This window comes from Cryptomeria japonica, chromosome 11 (genome assembly GCF_030272615.1).
Source record: "Cryptomeria japonica chromosome 11, Sugi_1.0, whole genome shotgun sequence".
In the NCBI taxonomy this organism is placed as follows: Eukaryota; Viridiplantae; Streptophyta; class Pinopsida; order Cupressales; family Cupressaceae; genus Cryptomeria; species Cryptomeria japonica.
In genome coordinates, this window is record NC_081415.1 from 250705442 (window position 1) to 250723421 (window position 17980).

The following is a 17980-nucleotide window of genomic DNA, read 5'->3' on the forward strand; positions in this document are numbered from 1 at the left end:
CTCGGGTTCACTCGAACCCCCTTTTTTTTAATATTTTATAGTGTTCTCTCTAATGGCCCCCTTCGAGCGAACCCCTTTTTAACCAGATTTTAATTGTTACAAAATGAACCTAAGGGGGTTCATTCGAGCCCATTTTCTAGGCATCTCTCCCAGAATCTCTTCAAATTTCTACAAAATTTTGGCCTTCAAACCTCTAGTTCAAGGCTCAAATGGAAGAATCATGACAAACCAAAATAGAGGATGGTATTCCTCGAAGAAAGCTTTCCAATGACTATAATTTTATCACGTATTGAGTTTACTGTGATCTTGTTTTTAAAATTTTACCAAACATAGGTTTTTCACCAAACATGAACTTCTCTATTCAACACATTGGGAAAAATAGTAAACTAATTGAAACAAATTCTGAAAAATATCTATGCCCTAGGTATTGATGTCTTCTTTCTAAAAAAAAATTAAAAAATTGAATTTCGATATATGTAGAACAAGTTATGTGCTCAAATATACACCTATGTCTAAATTATAATTAGTCAGAATTCAAAACTTAATAAAAAGAAAAATATTCAACATATCACTATCAAACCAACTCCATGCCCTGGATATTGAAGTTACAAACCAAAATTCGAAAGAATTGAGTTTTTATCATTTATAGACAAAAAGTTGTGCATTTTGGGAGGCACATCACTCTTAAAAAATGTTGTTTGCTATAAAAAACTACTTTTCAAGGGAGATCGAAAAATCAATACAATTTTCTTCAAAAAAAAATTAAAAAATATATTTAGAATCTGTGGACAAGATGTTTTCAAATAACTAGTTTATATCATCTTCAAATTCTTAACTTTTTAAAAGTTATAGGTGTTAGAAAGTGAAGGTTATTTTAAAAATGTTCATCTAAGTGTCAAAGTTGGCCAAAAAGTGGGAACTAGTATTGTGAGTTCATACTTCTTTCAATCCAGCAACCATTCTAAATACTAGTGTACCCACTTGCTTATTTCCCTTCTTAATAAATATGGCTAATTGTTTAGAGATGACCCCTGCAGTCACATCACACTAGATATAATTCAACTACTTCTAAGCCTACTAGCTATTGGCCATCCTTTCCTTGAAAGCTCTTGAATATTTACCATCCATAATTAATACTTTTATCAATCTATCAACCTCTCTATTGGACAAGATATTCTCTTCCTTACTTCCCTCTTAGTAAATGTGGTTAACTGTATACTCCTCAAACTGATTTAGCATAGCAAAAATAATATCTAACAAAGATTTCAATTTCCAATTGAAAATAGAACCTGTCATCACAACATTGACCACTAAGGATGAATCTTGTTCAATTTTCACTTTCTTGATATCCATTTCTCTGCATTAAAAAAACCCAAAGCTTTAAAGATTTGAATTTTTCTATGTTATTAGTATTCTCCTTCAGAGGATTGGACATCCATCCTATAGTTTCTCCATTTGAGTCCCTAGTAATGCAACCTGCTCTTGATGGACCTAGATTTCCTCGAGAGGCCTCATCAAAATTGAGTTTATATTAACCTTCTTTTGGAGGTTTCCATTTAAACTTTAGTTTACTAAGGAATGATCCTTCTTCTTTAATTCCAATGTGAGGAGGAATCCTTATGCTTGGGAATGGAAATCTCATTTTGCCATCCCATTTAGTAAATTTTCCTTGAGAAGCTAGAACCATCCTGTTATTTACTATGGAAACCTGCCAACGACTTGATTGGTTATATTTTTATATTCTCTTCATGATTCTTACATAAAATGCATGTTGAAGGACTTTCATAGTTGAACCTTCTAAAGTTTTCTACTGTAAGGATTCTTTTTTGAATTGCAATCCATGCGAAAACCCCTTCTTTGGGCACACATTGCCTACCCAGCATTATTGGACATGGAAATTAGATCTTTCCTTTTCTTGCAAATTAGCAATGATTTTATATCCCTCTTTTACATTGTATTGCCCATGTTAATTTATCCCCCATCTCTAAAAGAGATGGAAATTAGATCTTTCCATTTCTTGCAAATTAGCAATGATTTAATATCACTCTTTTATATTGTATTGCCCATGTTAATTTATCCCCCCATCTCTAAAAGAGATCCCTCACTGCTTGATAACTTCTAATAAGAGAGAGACTTTTGCCAAAGGTAAAGAACGTTGGGTTAAATATTTCCATTTTCATCCCAAAGATGGATCACCAAAAGGAAAGATTACATAATCTCTCACTTTATCTCCCTAATGATGCTTTAGAAATTTTTTAACATTTACTACTGAAATCAAACTATCTAATCTTGGATGACCTCCGTAGGAGTTTTCCCAAGACAAGCACGACACTCCATTATAAAAATCCTAATAGATAAAGTCTGCTATCACTGTCTTGCATCTTAAAATAAAATCCCAGACCCTGAAGCCTTTTGGAGGATTCTTTACCTTAACTATTTCTATCGAATCTGAATGATTCAAGTATTTGGATTGTAGAATTCTAACCCATTTTAAATTTGGTTCTTTTATCATCTTCCACACCATTTTGGCTCCAAGAGCAATGTTCTGCCAATTATGATTTCTCAACCTCACTCCCCCACATTCTTTCAGTTTGAAAAATTAGTCCCAAGAAATAAGGGCTATCTTATGTTTTCCCACCAATCCTTGCTAGAAGAACTTTCTCTTTTTCTGGAATCTGAATTAAGCATATATTAACTCAAGCTGTCAGACAAAGATAAGAAAGAAAATAAATTGGAAGTGAAGAAATCACTAACCTACCCACCCATGAAATAAAAGAGAGCTTACATATGAAATGTCAGATTGTTTGCCATTTTTAGATCTAATTTACATGTGGAATGTCAGATTGCTTGCCATTTTTAAATCTAACTTACATGTGAAATGTCAGATCTAACTTACATGTGAAATGTCAGATTGCTTTAACTTACATGTGAAATGTCAGATATCCTTGCATGTAAAATGTCAGATTATTTGATTGCCATTTTTAAATCTAACTTACATGTCTGAGCATCAAAAGATAAATTTATGGAGAGTTTTATCTTGGGAAGAAGTCTAACTAATTACGGTCTTGAAGGAATTCAGGCATTGCATGATTAGCACAAAAGCTTTATTTACAAAATAAGCTGTCTGCTCATAATGTTCTGAATATATAGTAAATGGCTATGAGATTCACCTTTAAATGTTTAAATCTGATATTATCAAAGTTCTTAGAACATTATGGGCACTAAAGAGCATAGCCTATTCTTCTAAGAAAGAGAAAATAGTTAACATAACCTGTATTTCTTCAATCAAGGGAAGATAGGTAGCAGATCGAATGAGCTCATTACTTACATACTTTGTTTATATCAAAAGTAATTTTCTATGCAAAATCATAGGTTTACAAATTGTTTGATCTTAAGAATACACTCTTATTGAATGCACCAGTTCAGGTATTTTTTTATTATACTCATTAAAAAAGTGTCACAGTACACCCTGAATTATTGCTTCAGCTATTCTTTATTATACTCTATATAAAAAAAAGTGTCAGCAATACCTTCTCCTAGAGGATCCTCACCGAAAACTTTATTGCCCTCAGACATATATCATTAAAATAAAATGAAAATCGAATAGACAAATGGATTTGAACTGAGCTCATAATAAAAAGAATTCTCTCATGCAAAGCAATAACTCCTAAAATTAACACGATAGAATCATTTGCCAATATAAGAAGCCCCCTCATTCTCTACAGGCATTAACAAGAAGAAGAATAACCATTTACCGGCATTAAAAGACCTTTCATTTTTGTCTCTTCAAAAATTAACGTGAAGAATAAGGAGACAAATGAGAGGGTTTCTAATTACCCTCTTTCCCATTCAAATCGAATGTTAGACAAAGTTAAAATTTCAAAAAACATTCCACACAACTGTACACCAAGATTTCAATATAAAACTTGTACATATCCATAAATGAAAACATGGAAAAAAATTCAAATTAATTCTAAATATTATTGCTTTAAACATATCCAACTTTAATCCCCAGATTTCTTAACAGTTTTCCGAACTACGTAAGACAAAAACACAATTAGAATCAGTCAACACATACAGCCCAATCATCAATCTGAACAGCTTATAAAACGAAACGCATTGAGAATGATCAGTTGTGATTTTCATTATAATTGATTTTCTGAAGATCAAATCTATTAACGGAGTTACGGAACTTAGATGTTAACCGAAACATGTGAGAGTTTTAACACATCGAAAGTGCTGAAACCCTATAACAAAGATGAAGACCAAAGCACTGAAGGAGAGCTTTTGTATTTCAGCGGAATACAAAGGTTTTAGCAGGTGAAAAAAAGCAAACAGTATGAGAGAAGAAAAGAAGGCAAGAATCCACCAAATCTGAATGAGTTGGGAAACGTAGCCTACATATGAAGTCTAATCCCAATATCAAGCATTCAAGTTTCCAACGTTTAATGACAGAAGCCTCCTCCTCTCTCTCATTCTCTTTGGCTGCACTACGAATTCATAGCATCAAATAATAATTGAATTCAAACGGCATAAAAAAGTTTAAACGCAATTTCAATCATGATGGGCACAAAATTTTCTAGATGAAGAAAATTTTTTGAAAGGAATTTTTTTTCGTAAATGCTAAAACCCTCACGAATCAACTTATCAAGCTCATTTACTCATGCTTGTAAAACCAAGGCTCGGATCCGTCTAAGGCAAAGCAGAATGGAAAAACAAGATCTGGGTCAAAAGTGAAACTAACAAAATCAATCACACAAATCTTATCTTAATTTATCCTTAAACAATCCAACAACTGACGCGAAAAAAGAACAGATGAAGAGACGCGAAGCCTTCACCTGACGGGAAAACAGGAAAATAGGTTTTCCCCTCAAGTTGAACAGAGTATTTTTCCTTTGGAGGCTAATCTGTAGGTTCACGGAGCAAATCTACATCAGTTATCAAAATAGAGGTGTAGCTAAGACACTCCCTCCTTTTTAACTCTCTCTCACACTCTTTGCTCTTCTTTACCAGCTGTATTTCACTGGAATACAAAAGCTTGTCTGATTCAGTTACTTTCGGAATAAGTTCCTTTGGTAAAGAAGAACGAAGAGTGTGAGAGAGGAAAAGAAGGCTAATTTTTAGGTTCAAGGAGCAGACCTACATCAATTAACAGAACAGAGGCACAGACAAGGAGAATAAGAAGAATAAGAGGAGGAGGAGAATGTCTGGCATGGAAACTTGCGTGCGTGATATTGGGATTAGACGCCATGTTGCAAGGTGCACTTCACGTATTCTTTTCTCTCGGTGAAACCAGAAACAAGTGTCAGGTTTGGTGGATTCCATCCACACTCTCTGCCTTTTCTTCTCTCTCACGTTCTTTGCTCTTCTTTATCATTTAAGCATGAAACACATCTAACCACTATCACACAAGTGTGATTTCCTGTGTTTAATATGACTTTGGTTTTATACATGTTTTGTTTTATATTGTATTTTAAAATTTAGAAGTAAATTTTTTTATTCGACCTACGAATTGGTATGTATGATTTCCTGTGTTTAATATGACTTTGGTTTTACACATGTTTTGTTTTATATTGTATTTTAAAATTTAGAAGTAAATTTTTTTATTCGAGTTACGAATTGGTATGTAGATTTCATTAGAGTTTGAATTTAGAGTTTGAATTTTGATCACAAGAATCACTCTTTTATTGTCAACACATTGTTGTTATCATTAATCTTTTTATTTCCAATCACAAATATTTAAATTAATTTGATTTATTAATCAATTATAATTGTATTACACATGAAATTTCCACATATTATAAAATCAAATACCAAGCTATCATCCAAGAGATCATGATCCCAATTTTTTTGTAAGTCATTTGACTGCAATTTATTAAAACACTTGGACCCACTTGAATTCCTCCCTTTTTTCTCAAACGGGGCATGCGAGTGAAAAAATGTTATAGGACTTTCTTCTCATAAAAGAATGCAAATAAATAGATAAATATTTATGTAATAAAAGACATCTTGGTGATGTGCATTTTTTTTGGTGATGCAGGAAGAAAGGTTAGGTAGACTAAGAGTAGACAGTCTAAGATGAAGATTGATAGATTGATAGACTGATATCCTCGTCCTCAAAGAATATTGAAGATAAATACTGATATCAAATGCTTATTTATTTTTGGATTCCTCCAAAAAAAAATTATGACAATTTCAATAACAATGACAATGATATACTGCATTCTGATTTTAATGTCAAAATAGAATGATACACATTGATAGGTCTGACAACCCAGATTGATCTGAAGAACATTACAAAACACTACAAGTCATATTATTATTTATAAAGGTGAGGATGTGGATTCACTTGACCTTACTGGGCATGAAAGGTTGAGCTGGTGTACGTCGACCATGGAGACATTCTTCCATTTTTATTCTGTTACCGTTCATATAACTTGGAAACATTGAATTAGACATAGGAAATAGCATTCCATACATGAATCCTGATACATACAAATTAAACATGCTTTAAATATAAGGTAGGACATACTAGATATGTTATATGATACTTTATGTTTGGTCTGATAAATGATGTTAATAAAGGACATAAACAACCGTCCACCAAATCATGAATATTTCAGTCATTCTGAGTTGCCATTTGAAATGAATAGCATTAACGATCCACCAGGCCAAAATATTCAGAATATGTTCTAGCGGTAATTTCTAATCGTCAAAATAACATATAACGACACTTAATAAAACTTGCAACACCAAATGGTTATTAAGAATTTGTTCATGCATCGGGGAATTCGGCACAAAATATTTAGCACGCATTTGTGCACGTCTGTGTGCTTAGTTTGTTGTTATGAAAAATTGGAAGCCCAGAGTTAAACGTCAGCTTGGCCCACTTAAGGCACAATTTGAATTGAATGTGTGCCCGTCGCCTTTTGGTTTCCTATCTTTTATTTCCCTTTTAATTAATCATTGCCAAAGTTTCTCAAGTTATTTTTTATTTCCCTTTTAATTAATCATTGCAAAAGTTTCCCAAGTTATTTTTGATTCCCTCAACAGCGTGTAACAGTTCTTATTAGTTTTGCTTCCATTTCAACTTTTGCTTGATTAGTTCCATTTCAACTTTTGCTTGATTAGTTCAAAGCAACTGTCGTCCTGTGAGGAAAGCACAGGATGATGTTCAGAACATAAACTATATTCTTTAGGCTTATTATGTTGCTTAATATGTATGATTTAATACTAAAATAATTAAAGTCGTGATGAAAGCACAGGATGATGTTCAGAACATAACTTTAGGCTTCTAAGCCTAAATGGGTAACCATGATTTTTCTCTCTCACATTTTCAAAACTGGTCCATTCCTAAATGGGTAACCATGATTTTTCTCACATTTTCAAAACTGATTTTTTGTTTTCAAAACATATGCCTTCAAGATTTGCCTCGATTTATGGTTCCGTGTAAGCTACACATACCGTTTTGATCATTATATGAAATATGCACAATGGATGACAGATTTGTCTTATCATTTTTCGATCTAACTTGATATCTGAGAATCAAAGTATTTTACGAGATCAGATTTCGGAAAGTAGTGAAATTTTGTCCATGGTTTTTGCCTTGTCATATTATTAATGTTATTACCCTTCAAAGTTTATATAACATAGAAATCTTCAGATTTAATTTTATAATCAAAACAAAAGAGAGCTTACATGTGAAATGTCATATTTTCCTGCCACTTTCAGATCTGACTTGCATGTGAAATGTCCCATTGCTTGCCATTTTTAGATCTAACTTGCATTTCTGAGCATTAAATTATTTTGTGAGATCAGATTTTGCTGCATTTCTGAGCATTAAAGTATTTTGTGAAATCAGATTTTGTGAAGTAGTGAAATTTTGTTCATCTTTGTTGCCCTGTCAAACTCCGAATGTTACTACCATTTTGATAGCTTACATGTGAAATGTCAGATTATTTGCCATTTTTTAGATCTAACTTACATGCGAAATGTCAGATTGCTTGCCATTTTTAAATCTAACTTACATGTGAAATGTTCATATTTGCTTGCCATTTTTAAATCTAACTTACATGTCTGAGCATCAAAAGATAAATTTATCAAGAGTTTTATCTTGGGAAGAAGTCTCATTCAGACATTTCATGATTAGCACAAAAGCTTTATTTACAAAATAAGTTGTCTGCTCATAATGTTGTGGATATATAGTCAATGGCCATGAGATTCACCATTAAATGTTTAAATCTGATATTACAGCAAAGTTTTTATGGGCACTAGCATAGCTTATTCTTCTAAGAAAGAGAAAATAGGTAACATAACCTGTATTTCTTTGATCAAGGGAAGATAGGTAGCAGATCAAATGAGTTCACTGCTTACATGCTTATATGGAAAGAAGCAATAAAAATAATAAGTTAGTTATATCAATTATAAATTTCTATGCAAATTGATCGTAGGTTTGTCATGTCTCCATTGAGGAGTTATACGATCAGCATAATAAAGTTAATAATGCAATTATCCTAAACTAATACATTAAGTATATTGAAGGAGAACGGTCAACAAGAGACACGAGATGCGTCTCATCCTTGTGACCTTCCACACTAGCACAGGGTATATAGAGGCACAAGTATCACATCAACAAGGGGGAAAAGGAGATAGATCATTTTCAGGCAATTATATACAGTGGCCTATTATTGTTATTCTTATCAAACGTAGCACAGTTGCAGAAAATATCATGTACGGACATTAATGGCATAATTATATCAGACATTGCTGTTAAAACATTACCATCCATAACATCTGTGTGTACTGTTTTTACATCAGAAATAACAATTAACAATCTGAATTATATCTATTACAAAATCCAAGTGCAAGTATTCAATAGGAGTAAATTCCAAGACAGATTGGAAAGGGGACATTATAGTGGTATCAGAGCATAATCCTGTGAACCTATGGAAAATAGTTAATGCAAAACTTTCGACGCAGAAGAAGTACGTCAGCCATGGCAGAACAGTTAGCAACTGAATTTAGAACATTCATGGAGCAAACTAATGAGAAGTTTGAGAAGACCAATCAACTAATCCAACAAGCTATTCAAAGTATTAACAAAAATAATCATGAGAGACCTATCTCAAATTCGGGAAGAGACACTCATTCAAACCATTCTGAGAATCAACATTCAACTCAAAGCTCCATCCTTAGACCTACTATGCCCTCATTCTTACCAAGAGAAGAGCCCATGATGGAAGTGGAGGAATCAATAATCGAAAACATTGATGAGATAGCAGTAATGTACGCAAGGCTTGACCCCGAAGTACAAGAGCGCATCCCTTTTAAAGAATATTACGAAGTTCGGAAACAAGCCAACCCGAATACGAGGAAGAGGCATGTTGACAAAGATCTCCAAGTTAGGTTGAGTAAAATGACATTACCATACTTTGATGGGACTGGAAAATCTTCAGCGCAATCGTGGGTTCAAAAATTGGATACATATTTGTCACTCAGCCCAATGACAGAAGATAATGCCATCAAATTTGCTACCCTTCATCTAACAGGGATAGCACATGATTGGTGGCACCATGGTCTTGTTACTCAAGATCACCGAAACATTACTACTTATGGTGAATTCACTCAAAGGCTCATCTTAAGATTTGATCAAAGACATCCGGAATGGTACTTCAAAGAACTAACGTTACTCACACAACAAGGGACAGTGGAAGATTATGCAAATGAATTTCAGAATTTGGCAGTCATGGTCCCCAACCTCTCTCAAGGAAGGCTCACCTATTTATTTGTAGAAGGGCTCAAAGACTCCATCAAGAAGATCGTCAATCCATTGGAGCCTCAAAATTTAAGTGAGGCAATACAAAGGGCCATCAAGGTTGAAGATAATTTCTCAAAGGAAAGAAGATGTTGAAGCACTCCAAAAGAAGAGTTGTACTCATATGTAAAATTTACACCATTGTATATTAATTGTAAATGGGCTCAATAAAGTCAGCACCTCTCTAGACATTAAAGCTCAAGGAAGCCAAAGATGGGCAGCTTGACTCAAGGAGGTGAGCACCCTAAGTAAGAATAAGGGCTCAAGGAAGCCAAATGTGGGCAGCTTGACTCAAGGAAGTCAGCACCCTAAGAATAAGGGCTCAAGGAAGCCAAAGATAGGTAGTTTGACTCAAGGAAGTCAACACCCTATGTAAGAATAAGGGCTCAAGGAAGCCAAATTTGGGCAGCTTGACTCAAGGAAGTCAGCACCCTAAGAATAAGGGCTCAAGGAAGCCAAATGTGGGTAGCTTGGCTCAAGGAAGTCAGTACCCCTAGTAAGATGACTCAAAGGAAGTCAATCCATTTTAGACCGAGAGGGCTCAAGGAAGTCAGTCTCTCGAGATTGGGTAGAGATTGCTCAAGGAAGCCAATCTCTCACATATGGACAAGATGGCTCAAAGAAGCCAGTCCCCCTTAAGTTGGGCAATGGCTCAAGAAAGCTAACCCCTCTAAGTTGCAATATATGCAATATAAATTAAGTAGTAATCTCGCTAATATTTATTATTACTTTGGTTTATATATATTAGTGTTACAAATCTATGTGCAGGTATATTCAAGAACAAGGAGACATAGTATAATAAGACAAGGAGCAATTGCTTGGGGACAAGCAAATTCAAGAGGGGAGATTTGTCATGTCCCCATTGAGGAGTTATACGATCAGCATAATAAAGTTAATAATGCAATTATCCTAAACTAATACATTAAGTATATTGAAGGAGAACGGTCAACAAGAGACACGAGATGCGTCTCATCCTTGTGACCTTCCACACTAGCACAGGGTATATAGAGGCACAAGTATCACATCAACAAGGGGGGAAAGGAGATAGATCATTTTCAGGCAATTATATACAGTGGCCTATTATTGTTATTCTTATAAAACGTAGCACAGTTGCAGAAAATATCATGTACGGACATTAATGGCATAATTATATCAGACATTGCTGTTAAAACATTACCATCCATAACATCTGTGTGTACTGTTTTTACATCAGAAATAACAATTAACAATCTGAATTATATCTATTACAAAATCCAAGTGCAAGTATTCAATAGGAGTAAATTCCAAGACAGATTGGAAAGGGGACATTACAAGGTTTATAAAATGTTTCTTATGATTGAGAATACACCCTTATTGAATACACTGCTTGAGATATTTTTTTTCTTATACCGTCACAATACATCTGGAATCGATCCCAAAAAAATACACTCTGTCTTTATTTTATCCCTTATCATAATATGTTTTACCAAAACTAAAATGAATACACAATTCCAATAAATATTCCACACAACTGTACACCATGATTTCAATATTAAACTTATACATATCCACAAATCAAACACATGGAAAAGATTCAGATTAAACGTAAATATTGTTCCTTTAAACATATCCAACTTTAATCCCCAGATTTCTTAACAGTTTTCTGAACTTCATACAACAAAAACATAATTAGAATCAGTCAACACATCCAGCCCAAACATCAAACCGAACATCTTATAAAACCAAACGCATTGAGAATGATCAGTTGTGATTTTTATAATAAATGATATTCTGAAAACTGAATCTATTAACAGTTACGGAACTTAGATGTTACCGGAAACATGTGAGAGTATTAACAGACCGAAAGTGTACAAACCCTATAACAGGGCTTTTGTATATCAGTGGATGAAGACCAAAGCACTGAAGCAGGGCTTTTGTATATCAGTGGAATACAAACGTTTTAGCAGGTGAAGAACAGCGAAGGATGAGAGAGAGAAAAAGAAGGCAGGAATCCACCAAATCTGAATGACAGGAGCCTCATCCTGTCTCTCAATCTCCTTGGCTACATCACCAATTCATACCATCAAATAATAATTGAATTCAAATGGCATAAAAAAAGGTTAAACGAAACTTCACTCACAAAACTCTCTGAATGAACAAAATTTCTGAAAGGAAAACAATTTCTAAATGCTAAAACCCTAACGAATCAACTTATCAAGCTCATTTCTAGTGTTTGTAGAACTAAGGCTCAGATCCATCTAGAGACAGATCTGGGCAAAAAGAGAAGCTAACAAAAGCAATCTTATCTTGATTTACCCGAAAACAATCCAACAACTGATGCAAAGATAGAACAAATAAAGAGACGCGAAGCCTTTACCTGACGCGAAAACAGGAAGATAGGTTTTCCCCTCAAGTTGAACAGAGTATTTTTCCTTTACAGAGTATTTTTCCTTTGGAGGCTGATCTGTAGGTTCAAGGAGCAGATCTACATCAGTTATCAGAACAGAGGTGTAGGTAAAACACTCCCTGCTTCTTTTTATTCTGTCACACTCTTTGCTCTTCTTTACCATCTGTATTTCACTGGAATACAAAAGCTTCTCCGCGTCAGGTACAATGGTCTTTTCACTTTCGGAATATGTTCCTTTGGTAAAGAAGAGCGAAGAGTGTGAGAGAGGAAAAGAAGGCTAATCTGTAGGTTCATGCAGCAGATCTACATTAGTTAACAGATTTTCAGGCAGGAAGATTAAGAGGAGGAAGAGACGTCTGCCATAAGATGCAGGAAACTTGCATGCGTGATATTGGGATTAGACGCCATGTTGCAAGGTGTGCTTCTCAACTTATTCCTTTCTCGCTGTGAAAACAGAAGCACGTGTCAGGTTTGGCGGATTCCGTCCACGCTCTCAGCCTTTTTTCTCTCTCTCACGTTCTTTGCTCTTCTTTACTATTTAAGCATGAAACACAACAAAACCACTATCACACAAGTGGTGTGATTGCTTGTGTTTAATATGCGTTTGGTTTTATACATGTTTTGTTTTCTATTCTATTTTTAAAAAAATTAGAAGTAAATCTTTTTTATTGGAGTTATGAATTGGTATTTAAGATTTTTTTTTTTGAACAATAACATTTCATTAGAGTTTGAATGAGTTTGAATCTTGATCACAAGAATCATTGTTTTTATTTCCAATCAAAAATATTTAAATTAATTTGATTTATCAATCAATTATAATTGCGTTACAAAAATGAAATTTTCGCATATCATAAAATCAGCTCACCAAACTATCATCCAAGAGATCAAGATCCAAACTTTTTGTAAGTCATTGGACTGCAAATAATAAAAACACTTGGACCCTCCTTGGGGCATGACCATTAAGTCATCCAAGTGAAAAGATGTTGTAGGACTTTATTCTCATAAAAGAAGGCAAATAAATAGATAAATATTTATGTAATAAGAGACATGTTGGTGATGTAGGTATTCTTCAAAGGTTGCATTTGTTTTTGTCGTGTGGGAAGAAAGTAGGTTAGGTAGACCAAGGGTAGCTAGTCTAAGACGAAGATTGATAGGGTAGGCTAACGGATCCCTCATCTTCAAGGAGTTCTGAAGATAAATACTGATGAACCCCTAAGGGAATCCTAGTCATGCAAGTATAGGTGGTATTGGTAGAGATACCTATGGTGATGTTCAGTTTCTCTTTTCTATTTATAGAGGGTTTCCTACAAATAATTTCATGGAAGCCCTTGCCATCTTATATGCACTAGAGAGAGGTTGTGCTCTTTGTTGGAAACAGATTATTTGTGAATCCGATTCACAAGTGGTAGTGCTAATAACTAGGAGTTGGGTGGTGTTAATTGGCATTTAGTTGTGGTTATTCGACAGATTCTATGGTTAAGTGGGTCTTTAGACTTTGTTACTTTTTTGTCACATTCCTAGAAAAAGGAATAGAGTAGTTGATTGCTAGTGAAATGTGCATATGATAGATTGTAAGGTTGAAATATTGTCAAATGGGGACATTTGTGGACATTTGTAGGTGGATTTATCTTATTTTCTAGAGCAATTAGTTGGGAATGATAGGAATAGTTAATTCTTTGTTCTCTAATGGCTTATAGGTCATTCTTGATTTGTATTGTTCATTTGTGATTAATTTAATGTAATAATTTTTAAAGAAGGGTGTGACAGTTGGAACCACCCTTTTGTGTTGTATAAAGCCCATGAAAACTATTGTAAGGACATGGGATAGGAAAAAAAAGGAATTATATTTTAGAGAGATTTGAGTGTGCACTTGGGACCATCCTAGCCAAGGCTTAGGTAGTGCCACTTCTATTGAGCATTGCTCCTAATGGAATCATCACTTGTGTAGAGTAGTGTACAAATAGAAGAGGTTGAACTAGGGATCCGCTCGAGGCAATCTGTAAAATACGCATTACTAATTGAGTAATTTATTGTGAAGTTTATTTATATATTTGTGACGCTTGTTCACTAATTATTTGCTTCAATTAAATGAATGAAATCAATGTACTTTTTATTTCCAAGATTTTAATTTGAAGTAATATATTGCATTGCAACATTTAATTTTGGGGACAATTTAGTATAAGAGCCACCTTAAGATCAAAACATTTAATTTTATTTATTTATTTTTTCTATGATAAACTTAAAAAAATAAAATTATTGTTATTCTTTCTCTTAAAGTTTATATTTTAATAATTAAAACTAATTTCATCATCAATTTATCAATCTACTTATTTATTTATTTTAATATTATTTTTCCATTTAGACTGTGGACATATTTTTTTACAATTGATATTAATACTAATAATATTGAGTAATTAATATTGAGTTCATACTGTGGTAAAAGAAAAATTGACATAATTATTTTGTGGAAAGAAAGCAAATGATGTCGTGCCCAGTTGTGCCCAGTTACCTCTCTGATGGCATTTTCCGAAACTAGTGAGATTTTCTGAATCGTGCTTACCAGACTGGGCAGCCATGACAGTAGGAAATATAACTAATGGTGTAAAGCAAAAGTAGAAATATCTCTCTATAAATGAGATTAATAAATATACCTTCAACATTGAAAGAAAGGAAATATACAACCGTCCACCAAATCATGAATATTTCAGTCATTCTGAGTTGACATTTGAAATGAATAGCATTAACGATCGACCAGGCCAAAATATTCAGAAGATGTTCTGATGGTGATTAGAGTTGATTTCTAATCGTCAAAATACCATATGACGACACAGAATAAAACTTGCAACACACTATGGTTATTAAAAATGTGTTCATGAATCAGGGAATTGGGCACAAAATATTTAGCACGTATTTGTATTTGTATTTGTGCTTGTAATTGTGTTTCTTGGGCACAAAATATGTATAGAAGGGATAATGACAGTTTGTGTTCTAAATATTAAGTTGAAAGGTTTCTTAGAATGGCAGCAAAAGTATTGGTTAATATTTATCTTTTTGAATAAATTTTACTTGAATCGAGTTGGTAATATAGTAGAAAATAGTGGTGTTATGAATTCACAATAATTGATGAATTTGAGAGGCCATAAAAAGAAAAATCACATTCACCTGTTCGATCTTATGTTCACACTTAAATTTTGAGACGTTACAAATAAGCGATGGTGGTGTTATAATTTCCTGACATACACGACTTACCTCTAAACCAACCATATGACATCCAAGACATTCAACTACATTCAGTAGAAATAAAAAAATCCATACACTGAATTATAAAAAATAGAGTATCTTGTTCCCTTTAGAAACTAAATAACAAAAACACTTTTCTATTGCAGCTTATTTCGTAGAAAAAATAAAAGTTTACTTTCTAAAATCATTAACTAGAGCTACAACCAAAAAGAAAACTATACCACAAACTTGCAAACTAAACATAGGCTGACTAAATTCTATGCATGTAGATGACATGCTATTTTCTAATGCATACAACTAAAGCTAGATTTAAGCAAACTACAACTGCAATCTAAAAAGATAACTGAAGATAATTTTCATGCTTACTAGACTAGACTAATGGTAGGAAATATAACTAATTGTGTAAAGAAAGAGTAGAAATATCTCTACAGAGAGAACAAGTTGTTTGTGCAATCTTCAGTGAAGATGATTGTGATGAAGATAAGGGTCTTATTATTAGTAGTGTTGATGCCTTGCATGCGATGTTCATCTATGTTGGAGTCTAATCTCACCTACCCCATCCACATGCTCGGTATGCACAAATGTTTACAGAATTAGCAGGACTTACATCTACTCCAACCTGTCCACTGTACCTTCTATAGTGTTAAAATATTATTTTATATGCAAAATTCTGGAAGTTTCCAGCTACCTCCTGACCATTCTAGAAACATCTAAGACCTCCATTGTACCTTCTATAGTGTTAAAATATTATTTTATATGCAAAATTCTGGAAGTTTCCAACTACCTCCTGACCATTCTAGAAACATCTAAGACCTCCATTAAAAGAGGCATTTTGTAATCATTTTGGGTATGGAAGGAAGAATGAAAATATGGTTTGATAGATAAAATTTTGTCTTCCTTGTCTGCTGCTCTGTTTTCTCCTTTCTCCTTACTCTGTTTTTGTGTTTTGCTCTGTGTTTATTTCCTCCCGTTTCCTTCAATCTACATGTCATGCAGATGAAAGGAATTTCCTTTTAGATTTGAAAGAGGGTCTCAACTTAATGTAATGTGAAGGGTTGCGTCTGAATACATAATACAAAATGAGCTTCACTTGCTCTGCTGCAAGAACAAAGGGTGTCCAGTGCTACCATCATACAAGCCTTATTTAAGGACAACATATATATTTGTTCTTTGTGTATGTGATTCCTTTTTAAACAAAATGTAATTAATAAAATTGGGAGGAATACAAGACAAAAAAGTTTTTTGATGTACAGGAGAATGACAGGAATAATGGCGAGGAGCTCTCAATGTCCACCCCAGTCGCGATTCCCCTATGTTCATGGTTTTCATTCAAATGTCAAGTCTATATTTTTTCCTTCTGATCGAAACAAACTGAAAAATTCTAGTCGGTTCCTTGGAGAAGATATCTTTGGCCCTGACAACAACCATCCTCAGAACTATTTCTTCAAACCTCAGATAAGCCTGAAGATCCCCTCAAAAGGTCAAAGGAGCATGAATGGTTTCTCTTCTTGGGAAAAAAGGGTGGCTACTAGAGCAAACAAAATTCCCCTTTAGACCCGAGACAATTCCTAGTATAACAGATTTCCAATGGAGTAAACAGGGGCCTCCCCTTAGGGGTGAAGGATTCTTACAGTATTCAATGAGCAAATGCGAAAGACTCTTACACTGTTCACCAACCTAATGCTTTGGCAAAACTGAGCTCCTCTAGCCTCACTGGAGAAAAAGGCCTCAATAATAACTTCCAGAACACTTCCTATAGAAAACAAGTCCTGGAAAGCTTTATAAAGAATGGAAAAAATGTGGGTTGGAAAGGCCTTCCGTCTTTGAAAGCCATAGAACCTGGTTCAAAACCAGCGAATGCAAATTGGAAGAGGAAAGGTCCTGGTAGTAAACTTTTTGTTTTGCCAATGAATGCAATGAATCCTAAGATTGGACACTTAAAAAGAAAATGCTCTCTTTGCTAAATGGTCTGGTATAGGGGATGAGAGCCAAGAAATCATGGATTGGTGGCTTCTCTCCTTCTCTCGTATGATTTTTATTTGTCCTTTGCAAAATAATTATTTCCTCATAGAATGCATAGATTCTACTCTGAAGAAAGTAGTATCCATGGTAGCTCTTTATTTTATCATGGTTCAACCTTTCATTTCATTGAATGGAAGCCCGATTTTGACCCTATTAATCATAGGATTAAAAATTCCTCGGTTTGGCTTAGTCTAGTAGGGCTCCCTTCTAAATTCTGGTGTGCGGAGGCTCTTTTGAAGATTGTAGATGCCCTTGGTTATTTGGAGGCATAGAAGAGGATTTCTTGAATGGGAAAAAAGGGGATGTTGCCAATGCATATGTTGAAATAGACCTTGATCTAGGTTTCTATGGATAACTAGAAATAGTCTCTAAGGTTGGTAGATGGAAGCAAAAATTCAAAAGGCTATCTAACGGAGTTCCTGGTAAATGTATCTTTAGAAATCAAATAGTCTATGGGAACTCTAAGCAAGTTTCAAGGGGCTCGGTTCCTCAACCAGTGGAGCATCTTTACAACACTG

At 34.1% G+C, this 17980-nt stretch overlaps 1 protein-coding gene and 1 long non-coding RNA gene across 2 annotated transcripts; both read right to left on the minus strand.

Moving 5' to 3' along the window:
* Positions 1-4261: 4261 nt before the first annotated feature.
* Positions 4262-5373, minus strand: LOC131069642 (uncharacterized). The gene is made up of 2 exons (XR_009112174.2): positions 4839-5373; positions 4262-4485 (listed from the first exon to the last, which is right to left on the minus strand). It is a non-coding gene; the product is annotated as an uncharacterized LOC131069642 (long non-coding RNA).
* A 6169-nt stretch (positions 5374-11542) lies between these two features.
* LOC131069668 (uncharacterized) lies at positions 11543-12755 on the minus strand. The gene is made up of 2 exons (XM_058005173.2): positions 12171-12755; positions 11543-11855 (listed from the first exon to the last, which is right to left on the minus strand). Exons 1-2 carry the CDS (start codon positions 12361-12363, stop codon positions 11692-11694), a joined length of 357 nt encoding a protein of 118 aa, XP_057861156.1. The 5' UTR covers positions 12364-12755; the 3' UTR covers positions 11543-11691.
* Between the last annotated feature and the right edge of the window lie 5225 nt (positions 12756-17980).

Coding starts and splice junctions, on each gene's coding strand:
- LOC131069668 (XM_058005173.2), bottom strand. CDS start 12,363: ATGGTAAAGAAGAGCAAAGAGTGTGACAGAATAAAAAGAAGCAGGGAG. Junction 11,856..12,170: donor TCTTCCTGTTTTCGCGTCAG/GTAAAGGCTTCG, acceptor TTGGTGATGTAG/CCAAGGAGATTGAGAGACAG.